The sequence below is a fragment of the Apteryx mantelli genome, chromosome 2, assembly GCF_036417845.1.
Source record: "Apteryx mantelli isolate bAptMan1 chromosome 2, bAptMan1.hap1, whole genome shotgun sequence".
NCBI classification, from domain to species: domain Eukaryota; kingdom Metazoa; phylum Chordata; class Aves; order Apterygiformes; family Apterygidae; genus Apteryx; species Apteryx mantelli.
Window position 1 is genome coordinate 88910239 of NC_089979.1, and position 18705 is coordinate 88928943.

Below are 18705 nucleotides of genomic sequence, written 5' to 3' on the forward strand. Positions count from 1 at the left end.
TTAGGAATAGGCGCCAACTAATGAAGTTGTTGGGCAGTAGGCTGTGTATAACGCTGAATTTTCTAGACTCTTGTCATCTAGCTGTGAGTAACAGTGAGGACTGAGAGAGCCCTTCTTAGGCTGAGTGTTTTTTGCTGTTGGCAGAACTGCTCCTTTGTCTTTGTGTAGTTTTGGCTTCCAAGTTAACGTTTATTTCCTCTTATGTGTGGACAGTTGTCACCTTGCATGGTAAGATGTCTCTTGTTGAGGCTCTGGATGGCAACCTCTGGTGACTTTGCTATTGTCTTTTGGATGTGTAATAATCTGAAAACAAGCAGCTAAATAAAAATGTAAGCGTTTACCCTGCAGAACCTTTGTTTTAGAATCTACAGCAAAGATGCCCGCAAGCAGTTAATAATCAGCAGGTCTTAATCATAAATCAGTAATGCGCAATGGAGATTTAATTCCCACTGAATGTTTGCTTGGTGTATGGGGTGTTTTTTAGTGTAGGCATTGATATAAATCAAGGTCCAGCAGAGCTGGTGTATATATTCTGGCACGAGGTGTCAAGTCAGCAAAGGTGGAGGAAGAGGGTTGAGTCAAGGAGTTAAATAGCCTGTCAAAAATAAATGGTGTGCTTGGGTCTTGCAAGGCATTTTCACCTTAAAGGAAGTGAAGGAAGACTTATCTCTTTTAAGGTGAGAGTTAAGGCACTGCTTATTCAAGGGCAAGGCAAATCTAGAGTCACTGGATACTGTAGCAAGGATATTATTGTGGTTCCTGAGCTCACCTTCTTATGCAGTGGTGACAAAAATGGGATTCTTTTGTAGAGGCAAGGGCTAGGGTTGTAGAAGTGTCTTCTGATGATCGTAGCAATGGAGAAGTAAGAGTTTGTGATGGGGAAACACTTCATTTGGAGAGGATAAGAAGTTCTGAGAAATGGAAGATTATCAAGATATAGAAGCATGACAGAAAGGGCCTGTTCTTGAATTGCACTGTAGAGACGATCAGGAAAAAAACACATGCAGCTCATATTAATTTGAGAGAAATCCACCAGAACAATGCAAATGCCTTCCCAGGGTGATACATGATCAATGCGAGCAAATGCCATAGTCTGCATGCAACTATAGCTTTACTATCTAGTTAATAATTCCCTGTTTTCTGTTTATAGAAACAACTCAATAAAAGAATTTAAGTTAATTAGACTTTTAAAACTTTGTGATATATCAATGAATGCTCTTATTATTGGACTTAGACATCAAATACTGCCTTGTTCTATGTGAACAGCCATACACAATTGCTAATAGATATGCTATAGGATTCAAGAGACTGAAATTTAAAGAATTGGGAACCATTAAAATAACTGAAACAAACATCAGGATATGATCACCTAGTTTGAGAAGAAGGTGCTTATGATTTCAGCTTGTATTAACTGGCAAGTTGTAGGAGAAGTGGAAGCTATGAACATTTCAATGTCTATCTGAAACTAGGTGCTGATAACTGTGGTAAGATGAATTCCTTGTTTTGCAATATATCTGGAGTTCTACCCTGAAAACATAGCAAAAATGCAAAAGACTAAATAGAAAATATCTAACCGGTAGTGGTCATATTTTTCCACATTAAGGATACGTTGCTGGTTATGCTCAAATTACTGAAATAACAAAGCTCATCTGATTTTAGGATTCTGGAATTACCCTCTGGTGTGAAGCCTACCCATCCAGAAAAAGTTGCCTTTTGTATATCTAATTAGGGGAAAAGTTTCTACCCTGGCTTGAGAACATGCAGGAATGGCCAATCCTGTGATGACACTTCACCTCTGAGAAAGTGGAGGCCATTTTAGGGGTTGATAGAGCTAAAATTGCATAAAATGCATGTACAAATTAATCTGCTACTTCGTTCTTCAGCCATATCTGCATAAAGCACATGATTTGTATTTTTTTCTTTAACATGAAAAAAAAATTCCAGTGCATTCAGCATATGTGTGAACATGTTAGTTACTTACAAGTTTATCAAATATCTGAAAATTCCTTCAGGAAGTAGGAAAGATATTTACATAGGGTGTAAAGTAAATTATGCAAGTCCTATTGGCTCTGCAGAAGCTTGTGGATAAATCACTTGTGTGTACTTTATAGAGTTACCAGATTTTTCATAATCACTGGGGAAATAAAGATCGAGTTTAAACCAATGAAATGTAATTCTAAATTTCCTTTGAAAATGGAATGATATTAAATTTTGTAATCTGCAAGCACAGTAGTACCAGTAACTACTCCAGAAGGCTATTTTGTCTGTAATGAGGTGTTTTACATATGGGAATTCAATTTGATTAGAAGAGCAACCATGCTACTTGAAGAATAGTATAATAGCTACAGTTAAGCATATTTATAAACACTTGTGTACCTTGAGGCTTGTTGCTTTACTTCTCATTACATTAGAGAGATAATGTATGAAATCCCAGCTTCCTCCAGGAGCATCTCTGTCTTTATTGGAGAACACTTACAATATCTGACATGAGTAACAAACATGGGTCAGATTCTTGCGTAGATTTGATGGTTTTATGTGAATAGACTGAAAAGCTAGGACTAATGGCCTGAGGAGTTGAAGATGACTGTGGCAGAAAGAAGGAGCCTTACATATAAAATATCTCTCTTTTTCTAGATTGACTTTCAAAAAATAAATACTGCTATATAAAAAAAAACATTGATGGAAATTTTGTGCTAAAGCTGATAATGGAACACAGGAAATCAACTGTAAAATTTTAACATGAGTTGCTTTTAAAAATTTCATTTGATTGCGTTTAGAAACATAAATCACAAATATGGAAGAATGTAATGTCCTTTACGTTTTAAAAATAGATTTCAAAGTTTTCTTTATTTTTTCTTCAGAATAGGTTGTCAGTTATTCATTTTCTCCTTTTTGTGTTTTGTAACAGCAAAAGCTCAAGGAGGAAAGAGAGGCTAAACGTGCACAGCTGGATGGCAGGCATGATTACCTACTGGATACTGTTGCCTCTTGTGTGAATCTGGACAGAGCAGAAGTAGAAGATGCTATTCTTGAGGGTAACCAGGTAATCTGATGCATTTGATAAGTGAAGCTGATAGGGTGCTTTAGAACTGATATTACCACCAAATACTTGGTGATATAGTTGTCACACTTTACGTTTTTGCATATTGAAATTAGTCAGTCTTCCTTCTCATGGAAGAATATTTCCCACCATTTTGTAATTAAGTTGAACAAAAGTCCCCTCCCATGTTTTGGGCCCTATTGTAATAATATAGATTTTGAAATTAATTAGAATTTCTGCTTTTAAATGGCTATAGATCTTGCATTAAACCTGTGATTACATTTCATATTGCATGTACAGTGTGAAATCTCTCAAACCTTGAATGCATAGCACAATCAAAAAAGAGTGCTGTCCACACCAGGATACACGTTAATTATTGTTGTTTCTTCTAGGCTGCTATCGACATTCATGAGATTCTGTGTTTTGAGCTAGTTTAGGGAATCAAATCAGCTGGAAAACTACTTGATAAAATAGAATGGCTAGTGACCTGACTGACTACATGAGGGTTAGTGTTGGTACTAGGTAAGCAGTTGGAAATATATATCTTGAGGAAAGGATGCATTGCAAAGTCATGATTTTTTTTTCAGTGGCAGTCCACATTTAGCTCAACATAGGGTAATGATTAATACTCAGCCCTTAGAAAAAAAGAAAAATACTGGGATTTATCCTGTGTTTTGACTAGAATTACTACTTAGTAATTTATGGTAAGTATTGTATGCAATGAGGATGCACTTTGTGATTTGAAAAGAAATAATTATTTTTTAAAACCTAGGTAGACCACAGATAAATCTTATTGTACTCCCTGTCACTAACATAATCATGGTTATAAGTTTTTTTCTTGTATTGTCTTTCTTCGATATACACATTTCCATTTCACTACTGATATGTTGAGAACCTGGAGATGATCCAGTGGAGGGCTACTGAGATGGTTAGGACATAGGGCATATGAACGATGAGGACAGGTTGAGGGACACTAAGAGATTAAGGGGTTATCAAATAGCAGTCTGCAATTGCTTGAAGAGTAGTTGCAGAGATGACAGAGCCCAACTCTTCCAAGTAGTGGCAGCTGACGTAACAAGGGGCAACAGCCACAACTTGAAGATTGGACATTAAGAGACCTTTCCTCCCCAGGAGGGTAGTGCAGAATGGGAATAGGTTACTCAAGCAGGCTGTAGAATTTCTATCCTTGGAGATTTTTGAGATCCAGTCTAGGCAAGGCTCTAGGTGACCTGATCTAATGTTGGCTATAGTCCTGCTTTAAACAGGAGGCTGGCCTAGAGACCTCCTAGAGGTCCCTTCTGACATTTCTGTGATTCCATGTGTTACAGGAAAATGAGCTATGCAGAATGCTGACAGGCAAGTTAAAATGCAGAAATTGTTTCAGCCTTTGTGCATTTTTATCTCTAAATGGATTTCCTGGCAAATTGTATTGCCTGAGAATAATTGTCAGATGAAGAAATTTTGGCAGCTGTTACACTCGGAAAACAAGCTAGAGTAAAGTGTAATAGTTATTTTGACCTCTTCTTGGAGGGCTCAGCCAAGATTTCCTGGAACAGCAATTTACTTGGTCTTGGAGTAACTCAGGCCCCTTATTAATGGAAGGGGGATCAGTGTGTTTTTTTTCTGCTGCTGGTGGTTTGTTAGAAACCCTGGGCTATTCCCCCACCCCAGGAAGCACAAATGGTACCAGTAAATGTTTCTGAAGAATTTCTATGAGAAGCCTTTTCCCCCCCGAAGACTGCTATATACTTAATATATGCAATGAAACAATGTCCCGCAGATACAGAAAATTAACTGATTAGACATGAGTATCCAGTGCTCGAACACAGAGCAGCACATCATCACACACAAATTAACTTTCTTCCCAGTCTTAAATGGCCTCTAGATTAGATTTCTGGATTCAAATTAATGTTTTGGGTAGTAGTAACTGGACCTGGTATAATTTTAGTATTGAACAATGATAATGAAATGCACATTTGTCAGTACTTGATGTTAAAAATCTGAGCAAGTTAAACTTTTTGTAGTGGGTATGCCAGTCACAAATATTTTAACGTGATCTCAAGCAGATAGAGCGCATTGACAGATTCTTGGCAACTGAAGGGCTGCGTCATCTGATGTTCTACTATCAAGATGTGGAGACAACTGATACAGGTAAAGTAACAGGTTTTCCTGCAATGTGTTAAGAGTTTTGTGTGTAAGCATGCAAAGGCAAAGCAAATGATTAAGTTTTTATAAACTAGGGTTTAAGGCAAGTCAAGCTTGCTCATATCGGGATATCTGGCACTTGCTTATGAAATGAGGATTGATGAAATTAGTGAAATTTATTATTGCACTTTTGCACATTGCTAACCTCCAAAAGCAAGCTACTACCTTGTGAACCTAGCAGGTCTTGCCTGGGGGATTGGAAAATCCTTTTAAATAATTAAAGGACAGCTTCCACACAGGATGAGAAGTTTACAAGTGCTGCACCTCCTCCCTCCGAGTCACACCACCAGTTTACCCTGGGAATCCCTCCCCTTCCCCCTGCCAATTTCTGGTCACATGACCATCTGCCCTGTCATCACCCAAGTATGACCTCACTTTGGGTGACATGACAAACTGCTGTGGAGGCCCCCCATTTGGGGCAACATGACCATTTACCTGGAGGTACCTTCCCCTCCCTTCTGTTCACATCCCCTTCCCTTCCCTGGCACTCCCCTTTTCCTACCATGCTTCCTGCAGAAGGCTCCTTTCCGTTTACCCTGGATGCCCCTGGGGCCCTGGCAACCGGGGGCCCCCTTAGCCGTGGCTTCCGTCCCAGCATTGCAGGTGTTGCTGCTGTTGTAATATAGCCGCACCCTGGGTGAGCTCAGCACTCTCCAGGACTGCTTGGTGAGAGTGCGCCCCAGCCGTCCACCCTGGAAGTAACTGAAGGGGCTTCATAAATGTATGTATGTATGTCTGTGTAAATATGCATGTTGTGAGCCAAGCCTCTTCACATCCCAAATGCACTCCAGCTGCTATCCGCACTTTCCTCAAAAACAGCAAGACATAGGTAATAACTAGTTTGCAGCCCCTTGTTGCTGGTGAGCTCTTCAAACAAGTCTTTGTTGCCTCAGCTTATTTTTTACACCTCCAACTGCTCAACAAAAGCCTTTTTGAAAAAATAGGTTGTTGTGGTGTGGTCCCAAAAGTTCAGTTTTGCTATTCTCTGCCATCACAGCCTAAATCCTTGATTACCTTGACTACTTCCTCCTGCTTGTCTGTGTCTTTGTGGAACAGATCCATGGAAAAATGTGAGGACGATCTGTCATGGCTGTAATTGAAAAGCAACTCAATAAATGTGTGGTAGAGGAAACAGTTCCTGCTCTGGCTTTGTAGGTTAGTCCTTCAGCATAACATCCAGCTGGCTGAATACAGATGCTGGTGGGAATTCATCAAACCCATGGCACCTCCAGCACTGATGTTGGACCCATCAACTTTTACAGTATTGCAGCAAAAAGGTTCAGATATGTAGCCTTGCCCATTCCTGGCTATGTGAAGGTCAAGAGGTACTGCTTCTGCAATGGCCAAAAAGTGCAAAAAGCCATGAACAGGCTTTTCTCAATGCTGGTCTGTGCTGGGGACATGTCAAACAAATCCAGCTTGGATATGGTACATTTTTTAAGCAGCTGTGAACAAAAGTCATCTGGAAAAGGCAACTGTCCTTTTTCTTTTAAAGGATTGAGGCAATCTTTCCCTTCTGGGATATGACATGTCTGTTTTTCTTTTAAAGCTCTTTCTTTGAATATAGATGAGCCTTGAACCATCCCCCTTTGCCAGTGTTTCCAGCGTGTCCAGAAGTGACTGGGATTTTTTGCCATGTTTTGAGGGTGCTTTTACTGTGCAGCTGAACAATTTCTAACCCCTTTTCAAAAGTGATATGGCTATTCTAAAGAAGCTGCAGAATATGCCACCTAGTCCAGCTCCACATATCATGGGAAGGCCCTGAAAACTGGGGTGACTGTTGCTAACCTGACCTCCATAATTATTGAAGTACATGGGTGAGTCGCTGTCAATCTTCACTACTACCTTGTTGATGTATTTCCTTAAAATAACAGAGCCTTCTGGGAATGCAGATGCAGCTTCACAATCACCTTCCCATGATGAAATGAGATGTGCTTGTTCTGGACAATCTTTATTTCAGTGCTTAATATGTCATTGTGCTGTCAGTTCACTGGCATGTAATACTCTGATTGTATTTCACATTCAAAGTCTCACTGTTATTATTTTGACCTGGAATGCAGCACGATAAAGGGACCAAAAAGTGTTTGACAAGCTGATGCTCTGCAAGATTCCTGTAGAGGTAAAGAGAGTTAAGCCCCCCAGTGATGTCAGCTGTAAAGGGAAATTTCTTAGCAGCCATCCCTGGTGAAGCTTCCCAGACATGCACTAGCTTCTTAGGTGTACAAAAAGTGTAAGGGTTTTCAACCATTTTAAGCTTTGTTTTACTAGTCACAGGATTGTAGACCAGGCCTACTGCTGAAGCTACTGCTGAAAGGTACCAATAACATTGTTTATATATTCCAACAACAGGGGGATGGCTGGATAATAAACTCACCACAAAGTATAATGCTATGTCCTACCCTAGGCCCTATTTCAAAGACTTTGTATTAATGCTATTCTAACCCTGTGGGTATTGTTTTTCTGCTAGAGCCGCCTCCCAGTTGCTGGAGAGATCACCAGCTATATGGCAAAGTCTGAACCGTCTTTTTATGGAAAAACCCAGGTGCAGGCATTGCTGGGCAGCTTGCTGTAAGAAGTACCATCTTCTGTCCTTCCCCCCAATCCAGCCCCGACTGCTAAGCTTCTTGGATTTGGGAGGCTTCTATCCAGCTGTTAAATTTCTGGGGCCAGCTATGCCACTTCAGCCTCTGTTACTTTCTTCTTTTCCCTTTTACAACAGGGACCTTTTCAAATTTGTAAACTGTGTCCTTGCTGAAAGGTTCAATATTGAAGTTCTTTGGGGTAAAATATCCCTCTGATAGCTAATTGTGGTCTATTAAGTGGTATAATGGTACCTGACCACTTTTTACAGTTTTGGCTGCTATGAAAATTTCATCTGTAAACATCTGCTCATAACCTTTTCAAAAAAATTTTTTTTTTATTCTAGTCACCCTTTCATGGTCTCCCTGTCTGAGCGGAGGTTGTAATTTCATTACTTTTAAATCAAACGCTATCCATGGTTTTCCACACCCTTGCAGTTTGAAGGGTTTGTGTTCACAGGTCTGTCTCTTGATAATTGTGAGGGAGCAGTGACTATAGCTCTCTATAAACTCCCATAACACACAGAGGGAGCAAAAGATATTCCATGCTTTAAAATATCTGCACATCTTGGAATGTTCTGCCATGAAGGCTTTTACTTCATTGTTAGTAGCACACTGGGGAGCGTTATATGGCTTTAATAGATTGTTTAAAGATTGTTAGAAATTCTTTTCCCTTATCTGTCAGTAATTTCTAAGGTGCGTGTTCCCTGATTTAAAAAAATAAATAAAAATAAAAATAAAGATCTCTAGCTATCTCAGAGCCCATGTTGCCTTTTAGACTCACAGCTCAGGCATATTTGGATAAAATGCTTGTCACTGTCAAGATGTGCTTAACCCCATGGTTATCATCTTTGGAAAACTGTTGCATATCCACCAAAGCTGCCTGCTGGTGAGTGAGTAGGTCTCTTGGGTAGACGCACAAGCTTTGCCCCTTATCCCACACCCTCTCCAACTTATTCCCGACCCAATCATGTTCAGACTTGTTCATGCCCCCTCCAATGCACTCCCATCCATTCAGCTCGCACTTACCCCAGATATGTTAAAACGTTGTCAGCAGACTTGTGAATTTTGTTTTCTTTTTGTATACATTTAAACTTTAATTAATAAATTCATTATATCTTATTAAACTATCTTTTAATACCTCTTAATGTATATACTTTTATATTTTCATGTATCTATATCTAAAAATAAAACATTTTAAGTACTTGTGCACTCACATGTATGGTTATGTATATAAATGTTATGTCTATAAATAAATATATTTGTATATAGGGTTATATATCTATATTTAAAATATGCACATGTATATACATATGTATGAGGGCCCTCGATATATATCTGGGGTAAACAAAAAGGAGACTTCTGCAGGAAGTGTGGCAAGAGAGGGGATTTGTTGGGGTGGAGGTGACGCGAAGAGAGGAGCGGGAAAGGGACTTCTTGGGTCAATGGTCATGTGATCCCAAACAGGGACCTCCAGGGCAGACGGTTGTGTAACTGGACGAAGGGGCATGTGTTGTCCTTTAAATACTGGCACCGACAGTTTGTTTTTTCACCTTTTTATTGTCACAGCTTTCCATTAGGAAGGACATGTGTGTGTGTGTGTGTGTGCACATGCGCATGCATTTTTCTGTGAGGTAACACAAGAAAACCGGTAACAGAAAACAAACGTAGCCAAAGACCAACCTAAGAGGAATATTTCTCCTCCAGTCAAAGGCATTGCTACTATTTGGTGAACTCTTTGCAAATGTTATCAACAGCATAATCATGCAAACGGCGTATTCGTGTTTGGGGAATGAGGGAGGGCAGGCAAGTCCCTGGCAACTCCCTCAGAGAATCTGCCGTGACCTGTGTTGTCTTGTTTTCAGAAGCATTTTACATCATTTTTTCTATATGTTAGACTTAGGTCTGCATGTTCTCATGCTCTTAGGGAGAGGCAGTTGATTATGGCTTGTGTGTGCCTTCCTTGGGAAGTCAAATGGGGCAGCTCCAGGACTGATGGGAGCTGCAACTCAGCTGCACAAATGGTGACTGAACTGTTTCTCTAGAAAGGTTTTCTTCAGACAGATCATCAATGGTTTTTAAATGTCTGCTTTGTTTTAACCCATAGAACATCTTAGCCTTCCAGGAACAGGAATCAATTCTCATTTGGCAAAGAGGAAGAAACCTAAAGTATTTGTGATGGAGGGAAAAGAAGTTGCTTTAACTGGTATGTGTGTCGTCTTCATTAGATGTAGTCCCTTTAAACCCATCACAAGTGAGAATATCTATCAGGTAAGAGCCAGTCACTACTGATCACTATTCATGATCTTGTTTAAAATTAATTTTCATCTTGGGGTATTTGCTATCAGCAAGTACTTTGACACTCTTTGCCATGACAGAATGAGCAAAAGGACACAGTCTGGTTAAATAAAATATAGGAGGAAAAAAGAGGGCAATGGAAAAACTGACACTTGTTCAGTGCCAGCAACTAGAAGTATAAATTGTTGCTATCAAGAAATGATACTAAGGAAGAAAACCTGTGGCAATCCAAGCTGACAAACAGTAATTAGTCAACACCCAAGTACTGAATTGTTAAACTTTAGTGAGTGCTGGCAAAACATTAAATAAACAAAAATGGTTTTATTTTTGTGACCATAGGTATAAATTATATAAAAGTTTTTACTGATTAAAGACTCCTTAAATCTGTGACAATCTGATGTGAACAGAGCTGGATCAAGTGCACTGTAAGTCCAGTAGCTGCAAGCATAGAATAAAATGTAGACGATCCTATATTAAGTAGGAAAACTAATCAGAGTGATGAGAGAATTCAGTGTTGTGGAAAAAAAGTTTTAACTTCCTCCATCTCTTTCAGAAAAATCTTTAAGAAGTGTGTTTTGCCCAGGTAGGAAATAGTTAGAACAACAAAGGCTGGATGAGCTGGCTATCGTGACCAGATTTTTGTGTGATTTCTATTTGATTTCTACATCATTTGAAGTTTTATGCTTAATTTTTTTATTTTTTATTTTTTGATCATAGTTTTGAAAGATCTGGCTTAGCTCTTTAGTTATATGCTATTTACCTCATGAAGATTATTAATGCCTTCACCATATTATTAAGGTAATAACTTTTTAGTAATGCTTACAAGCTGGTGATCAGAGCTGAAAGATGTGTACAGCAAAGTTCTTCAGAAGTAATGTTATATCCTTTGCTGACTTGCTGATGGTAAATAATACCTTAAAATTAGGAAAGACAAGTTGAAAAATAAAAATGAATACTGAGTCAGGATACTGTATAATAGTTAACACCTGAGCATTTCACAATACCTGTTACTGCAGACTTTTTATTTGAACATTGAATTATTATAAATTCCTCAGTTACTGAAGACACATATAATGCATGATATTTAAATACAAGTTGTTTAGTGTTAAATTATGTTGCTGAAAAAAATTATTGCGATACCTTCTAATGAAGTAAAAATGGCTGGGAGATTGATATAGTTTTACTTAGAAATCTTCAGAGTCTTTTTCAGAATGGCTAAAAGCAAATATTTTGTGAGTTGTTCTCTCTCCAGTTGGAGGGAGATATTCATCCTGGACCAAAAGTTTTGGGAAAATGGAAGTCAGATTTAACTGTAGTTCATAATTCTGTTGGTATCTAAGGCTTTTGATTGCACTGATCTATGTCTGGATAGTCTAAACATAAATTTATTGTTCAAAAAAAATTTTCTGATTGCTTTAGAAGTAGCAGGATGGAATCCTTTTACTCATCCGTATAAACTGAGTTTTACAAACAGTGGTCTCTTATGCTCCAATTATATTTTGGAAGTGTTTTCAGAACTTTAATTCCTCAGTTTTGGATCACAAACTGTCACCCTGTGCAAGTCTGCTATACTAGAGTCGGTGGTAGCTGATTAAGCTGAAACAGCTGTAGAGATGCCTCCTAATTCTTCTATGCTTTGATCTTTTGAGGACTGACTTTTTGCAGGCCCTGCTAGCAAGAATTGTGGTGTTGCTTGAAGCAGTAGGGAACTCGTAGACACTGGTAATTTTTGAGGTGCTCAAGGCAATAGGTCTGCAATAAGTACATGATGGCAAAGTTAAATTTCCATTTTAACATATATTGCATTTCTTTTTCAGGAAGTGAATTTTAATATGATGGATATAGGTCGAGATGGCTTACTAAAAAGTGTTGAGCAATTGATATCAGAAATCTTCATTCCCACCTTACGGACTATGGACCATGGCTGGGGTGAACTTGGTAAAGCTCAAAATGCTTCCAACGTTAAGCAGGACTTCCTCGGTTCCCTTGAAGCATTTGTTGGTGTGTTATCAGGAGCTCAGCAAAGTTTTTTGGAAAAGGTAATATGGCACATATGGCAACTAGAAATTTTGCGCTGGAGTTTTTGAGTTTATTGTTACAGAACACTAATAAAAATATTTTGTTAAACTGCAGAAGAAATAACACTTTTAAATATTGTTTGCTGTCATCGGTAACTCGTTATGCTTTGATCTGTGGCTTTAATGTCTGTGAAAGTTTGTGGCTTTGATGGTTCTGCAGCTGCTTCTGGTTTTGTTCCTTCTGGTGCCAGTTGTGTTGAACTGTCTGCTTCTTGACTCTTATGTCTGCAGCCTTTCGTAAGCCAAGAATAATACCACTGACATGTAGTTCTCTTCTGTATCAGTTGCTTAAACTGTTAATTTCTACTCAGTCTTTGTGAAGGAAAGGGCATGAGAGCAAAGTTCCCATGCCAGAGAATTCTTCAGATTCTGGAGTCTAGTTCTGGGCTCAAATGAGCTTACATTAAATTGATATGGGAATATGAAGCAAAATACCCCAAGTGGGCAAATCAGTCACTTTTTGAAGTTCCTAGATTTTTTTGTCACAAACATTTCAGTGATTTTTTTTTTTTTCAAACTTGTGTTTTCAGGTGAATCTAAAGAAATGTGAAACATATGATCTAAAAACTCTAAGAGGACCCTCAGATTATCTGATGGTTGCTAACAGCACAGAAGCTCTTAAAAGAATAGAAATCTGCATGAAAGCATGGATCAAACAGATTGAACAGGTAATATTATACTGACTAAGTCTGAAATATGACCACAGGTTATTAAATGTATTTTGGCAGATGCTGAGTTGGCATATAGCTACCTGTCTGTAAAGACAGATATGATAGATAACTGTATTTTAAGTTACTATTGATAGGTTTTGTGTGCTTTTACTTCTAAAATGAGTATATTCTAGAGAACTTCTTCCATCTCACTAATAAATATAGTGTACACCTGTATTTGGAAGCTTAGTTGCCTGTTTTTGTTAGTGGTCTCATCTTAAAGAGAACCCATTGCACTAGTTGAACCTCTTCATGTGGTTTGAAGCATTGTAAGGTCATTTTACTTGTTTCAAGTGCAGGTAAAATTAAAAAATGCAGATGAATTTTGTGATTGTAATTTTTTGTCTCAGAAGCAGGTCTTGTAGTCTATAAAACAGCTTTTAAAATTCTTTTTACAATGGAGTGAAACAATCGAGTTATTGCATAAAATTAATGTCATGTTTTTGTGGTTTGTGTATCAGTTCAAAAGCAATCCATTCAAGGGAAAGCATAGAAACTCAGAGAAACATGTTTTGTAATGTTTATGCAGGCATTAAAGAACAGGGCAGTATGAATAACTTCTGACCTTGGAAAATGGAAACTTAGCTGCTACCTGATTTTTTTTATTTTGCTTGTAAAAATTATTGCCAAGATTTTATCAGAGTAACATTCTTGTTTTCCAATTAAGAAATTGACTGCATGAAAGAATTTTATTTATTAAGGGCTATACCTCTTAGAAGGAAGAAACAAAGTTAAAAAACCTAACCCCATTTTATTTATAGACATATGAGCTGAAGCTGGTGGGGAGAATCCATCACAATGAACTGTCTTTCTACCAAAAGATTTACTATACTTTCTAGCACTGCTTACCTACTGCCAAATAGAAAAAATAGTCATTAAAGCCTTTGTAAAACAAGAAAGATATTTAGTCTAATGCACCCAAATACCACTGAAGGATTTTTGTTGTGTGTTATTTTTTGGCCAAAGATGGATATTTTAATTTATCTTCATTCTTGGGATTGCATTACAGGCTTAGAGATTTTAATACCAGCTCAAGACTTTTAGACTTGCTCATGTGAACTGGAGGAAGAAGGGAGTAGTTTTCTGAGTTGACATTAAATAGTTTTTTCTTTACTATATGGGAAATTAGAAACAATTTTTGACTGAAGTGTTCATAGCTATTTTTGTGCTTTTTAGTAAAGGAAAGCCTTAACAAATGGCAAGGTTGACTTGAGGGAAATTTATTACCCCTTACTACAATGAGGGGTTGGAACAAGGGGAGTCATGTCTATAGTTAAGCTTAGAATTCTTTATTGTCACATAATAATTCTGTGTTCACATCTTGTTCTCTAAGGGACTTGAATTTGTCTTGCCTCTTATAAGCATGGCTTCACTGTTTATAAACATGGTATTCTCCATCCTCTGGCAGAAGATTATCATAGGAGCCACCATTTTTGGGTCAGATTAAAGGTCCTTTTAACCCAGTATCATTTCTCTGGTAATGGACAAAAGTGGATGCTGGGGAAGAGTAGAACAGCAGAGTAAACAGATAGGAGTGCTTCAATATTCTTCCAGTCTCCAACAATTTGTAGTTCAGGGATTTCGTGAGAGATTTTTTTTTTTTTTAATTGAATAACCCTCTGTGGTTTTCTTTTCAACATAAACATGTCCAGTGTCCCCTTCAGCCTACAGAACAGAAGTAGAGAACATGCTTGTCATAACAACTTTGAAGATTCAGTATATTTTTATTGAGCATAAAGCTGATGTTTTCACAGCAGTATCTATCATAACACTGAGATCTTGCTCCTACATGAATCGGCTCAAAGTTTATCACCATATCCGTGAAGATTGCTTTTAGCCTTGTGTATCACTTTCAGTCTATCTGTGTTGAATTTCATCTGCCACCTCAATGCCTAGTCACTGAATATCAAAATCTTTCTACAGTTCTTCAGTCAGCCTTCATCCGCTTCCTTAATACTGTCAGCAAACTTTGCTGCTTACTTCTTTTTCTGGATCATTTATGGTTATTTTGAAAAGCACAGGTGTAAGTGTGTGTCCCAGCACATGTTGGTGTGGAACTCTGCTGACGACCTTCTTCCATAGTGAAAACCAACCATTTACTGTTATGCTCGTCCTGTCTTTTAACTGATTATATATCTGTGGATAGACTTTTCCATATACACCACAGCTGCTAAGTTTCCTGGACAGCCTGTAGTGAGGATCCTTGATGGAAGCTTTTGGAAATCCCAGTAGATTATGTTCACTGGATCTCCCTTTTCCATGAGTTTGTCAAGGAGCAGCAAGGGCCAGCTGCTCCCTAAGGGAAGGTGAGCCAGGAGCTGAGGGGAATAACATGGATGTCAGGGCAGAAGCCTTGCCAACCAGGACCCAGTCCGACAGTACCCCATCAAAGCGAGCAGGGCAGGCCCAGAGGTGGTGACCAGACCCAACCAAAAGTCCAGATCATAAGGCAATATCATGGTGATGAGGCAGGTTCAAGGTCAAGCTGGAAAGTCAGTCTACAGGATTAGGTTAGGATCAGCAGGGCTGAGGTCAAGCTGGGAAATCAGTCCATGGGGTGGAGTCTGGATCAACAGGGTCTAAGGCCAGGCAGGGGCATGGCTGTGGCTGAGCTGGAGACTGGTAACCTCTATGGTTTCACTGGGGCAGGGACTGATGGCCCCGAGCTGGACTGAAAGTGATTCCTGGGCTCACTGGCAGAGGTGGGTGGAGGGAGTCCCCAGGAGCGTCTGTCTGGTCACAGCCATTAAGGTCTAGCTGTGCCCTCAAGGCCCTGTCAGTGTTTATTGATCATTTCAAAGACCACCAGTAGATTTCTGAGACGGGACTTTCCCAAAGTCAGTTATCTTTCTCAGTGCTGTTGGGCAATCTTCCTTTTGAATGTTGAACATACATAAAATGCATGGATAGCTGTTGGGCTGAAAAGAAAGTGAGGGGGGCCTCTGCAGTTTGGTAATAAGAATATTTACCATGGTGAAAATGGAACAGCATATACAGGAAACACAAAAGTGTTGGCAGAGATGATTTGAATGCACATTACCCGGCTCACAGAGAGAAGCTGAACCCACTGAGCTGATGTAAGAGATAAGGAAGCCTCCTCAATATTTTGAAATGCAACTGAATCTAACTTAGTCCTCAGCATCTGTGTGATGCATTTCAAAACAGCAAAAGCCTAGTTCATTTTAAAGTTGTTTATCTTTTTGGAATTCATTCATTAAATTCATGACTAAAACTTTCACATTCAGCATTATTATTGATCTGCAATGCGTTCTTTGATTTGTTGTGACTGAAGTGTTGTAGAACATTATGTAGAAGCTGTTACAGCTAGTAAAATTTTTCAGTGAATATTATGCTTATCAAAGAGAGGTGGAAAGCAAATTAAAGCAATTTTCATTTCAGAATATTCTGATATAGTATTGTAGTTGATTGCTGGAAGTTGGATTATCCACTAGAGAAGGGTCGTAGTAAATATGCTCCTTCATATTACCTTGACATCCACTGAGTTCCCTGTGTCCATATTGGTTAGGCAAAGCATTCTGTCTATACTTATATTATGGTTACTGAAGCAATTATCTGGTACCTCATGTAACAAATGAGTGCTTTTTGTTTTTTGTTTTTTTTTTTTAATAGAAGATTAGTCTTCTATAAAAGATTAATCTCAGCCAAGAGTGAGTCAAGGTTGAAAACTGTCTGGGTTTCGTAGTAGGTTTAAAGAAAGCAAAAGGAATGGAATAATTCAGTGAACATTATTCTTAATTGTCAAAATCACACTTTGAAACCTGCTTTGTAGGTTATTTACAGAAAATTTAATTGTCTGTAACAGTGCTCTTGAAATATTCCCTCTTTAACTCAAATCTAAAAAAGCTAAGCAGAATTAAATACTCTGATTATGTGAAGTGGTGGGTGAGTTAGGTAATTTATCACAGGAGGTTAATAGGGGTAGTTAAGTTAGGAATTAATATGGCTGACATCCATGCAGATAAAAATTTTTAGCATCAGTCACTAATATTACTGTATGATTAAAGGTTCTTGCAGAAAATGACCAATTGAGAAAGGAAGCTGATGACCTTGGACCTCGAGCAGAGCTTGATCACTGGAAAAAAAGATTGTCTAAATTCAACTACCTTATGGACCAGCTGAAGGGCCGAGATGTGAAGGCAGTGCTTGGAGTACTCACTGCTGCTAAATCCAAACTACTGAAGGTCCTATTTTGAAAAATGACTGATATAAAGACCAGAAATGTTCTGTATAGCATAGTTCATTTTGGTAATGTATAGAACATAGCTGGTGGGCAAAATATTGAAGTCTTGTAGACTTCTGTTTTCTCTTTCCTTCCCTATTCCTCAGCTTGAGTAGGTAAGGCTTAACTGTATTTTAATTTCTTGGAAATGACTGGGATCCCTTTTGTCTAAAGACTGATAAAATGTCCTTCATCCATAGACTCAACAGAAATAGGTACTTGTAAATCTTTGAAAAGTTAATTATTAAATGAGAGAATTGAATCAGTGGACTGGGCAGTTAATGGCAACAAAATGAAAAACAATTTTTTAACATCGTTCTGATACAGTGTCTGTCAAAAAAAATTGTTTGCAGGGCCATAACTTCTTACATTGACATAACAAAACTAAAGGCCCATCCAAAACAGAAAGAAGTGAATAAACGTAAAGATAATTTCTATGCTGGTTTCATTCAGGCACTGTTTTTTTTTTTTTGCCCAACATAAAATTCCTATTGTATAATATGCCACTTGATTTTTCTGTCATTGCAATCTACCTATCTAAACTCCTTTGCAGCAAAGGAGTTACATCCCTGTGTTTGTGGCTGCTATCCTAGGTATTGATTCAGTGGCTGCTGTGACAGCTATTTACTCCTAGCCATTCTCTTCCTTTTTCCATAGTAGCTGGTACATCATAAATACTACTTCTACCTTAAGAGCTGAAGCTTTATCCAGAAGTACTCTTGAGCATTGTATGATACTAAATATATACCAGTAATATTCTGGCAATATAACTTGCTTTTAGAAATGTCATATACATTCCTTAGGGAGCAGGAAAAGAAGAAAAAGTCTTGGTTCATCAAACCGAAAGGCGTGTGAAATGAATGCATGCTTATACATTCTTCAGTCCGTCCAGCAAAATTAATTGTCAAAGGATGACTATATACTTAATAGCAACTTGATTGGCACTACTGCTGACATAAAATCTTGTACTAAGGGGTCTAAACTCTAACAGTATGTTTGCAGCCACGTTATTGATGCAAAACAAGGACCTTTTCTTCGTCTTGGGTAAATGAATGTAACTTAAGTCTGAAGTATCAGAACTGTGCTTTCAAATGTGTTTAAAGGCTAATGAAAAAAAAGGGTGTTCTCAAAATATTTTAGACAAATCAGTTTTTCTGAAATGTGTGCTTTTATTTTATTCAACTTTCTATTCTTAGAATTGGCGAGTGTTGGATATTTGCATCACAGATGCAGCAAATGAAGCTAAAGATAATGTGAAATATCTATATACTCTGGAAAAATGTTGTGACCCATTATATAATAGTGATCCTGTAAGTAAAACTCTTGAATCCTATAATGAAATCTTGAAACAGCTGAACTGAATGTACTTTGTAGTTTGGAGGCTAAGTTTGGAAATGACATAATTAGATAGCTTTTTAGATACCCTTTTCCAGTTTGAGACTTTGTTCAGTTATGCTGGAAGTGGCCTAATGGGAATTTGTGGCTCTAAATTGAACTACTTGCTATCCTCTACCTGTGGTGTTCATGAAGCTTTCAGTCTGATGGCAAAACTTGA

General features: G+C 38.2%; 1 protein-coding gene across 1 annotated transcript in view; it reads left to right on the forward strand.

Moving 5' to 3' along the window:
- The window catches only part of DNAH5 (dynein axonemal heavy chain 5), a 181319-nt gene that overhangs the window by 39346 nt on the left and 123268 nt on the right, over positions 1 to 18705 (forward strand). The window contains exons 2-8 of the mRNA XM_067291003.1: positions 2909 to 3043; positions 5107 to 5191; positions 9932 to 10095; positions 11940 to 12161; positions 12731 to 12868; positions 16936 to 17112; positions 18347 to 18460. Coding sequence (XP_067147104.1) covers positions 2909 to 3043; positions 5107 to 5191; positions 9932 to 10095; positions 11940 to 12161; positions 12731 to 12868; positions 16936 to 17112; positions 18347 to 18460 — 1035 coding nt within the window. The remainder of the gene's footprint in view (positions 1 to 2908; positions 3044 to 5106; positions 5192 to 9931; positions 10096 to 11939; positions 12162 to 12730; positions 12869 to 16935; positions 17113 to 18346; positions 18461 to 18705) is intronic.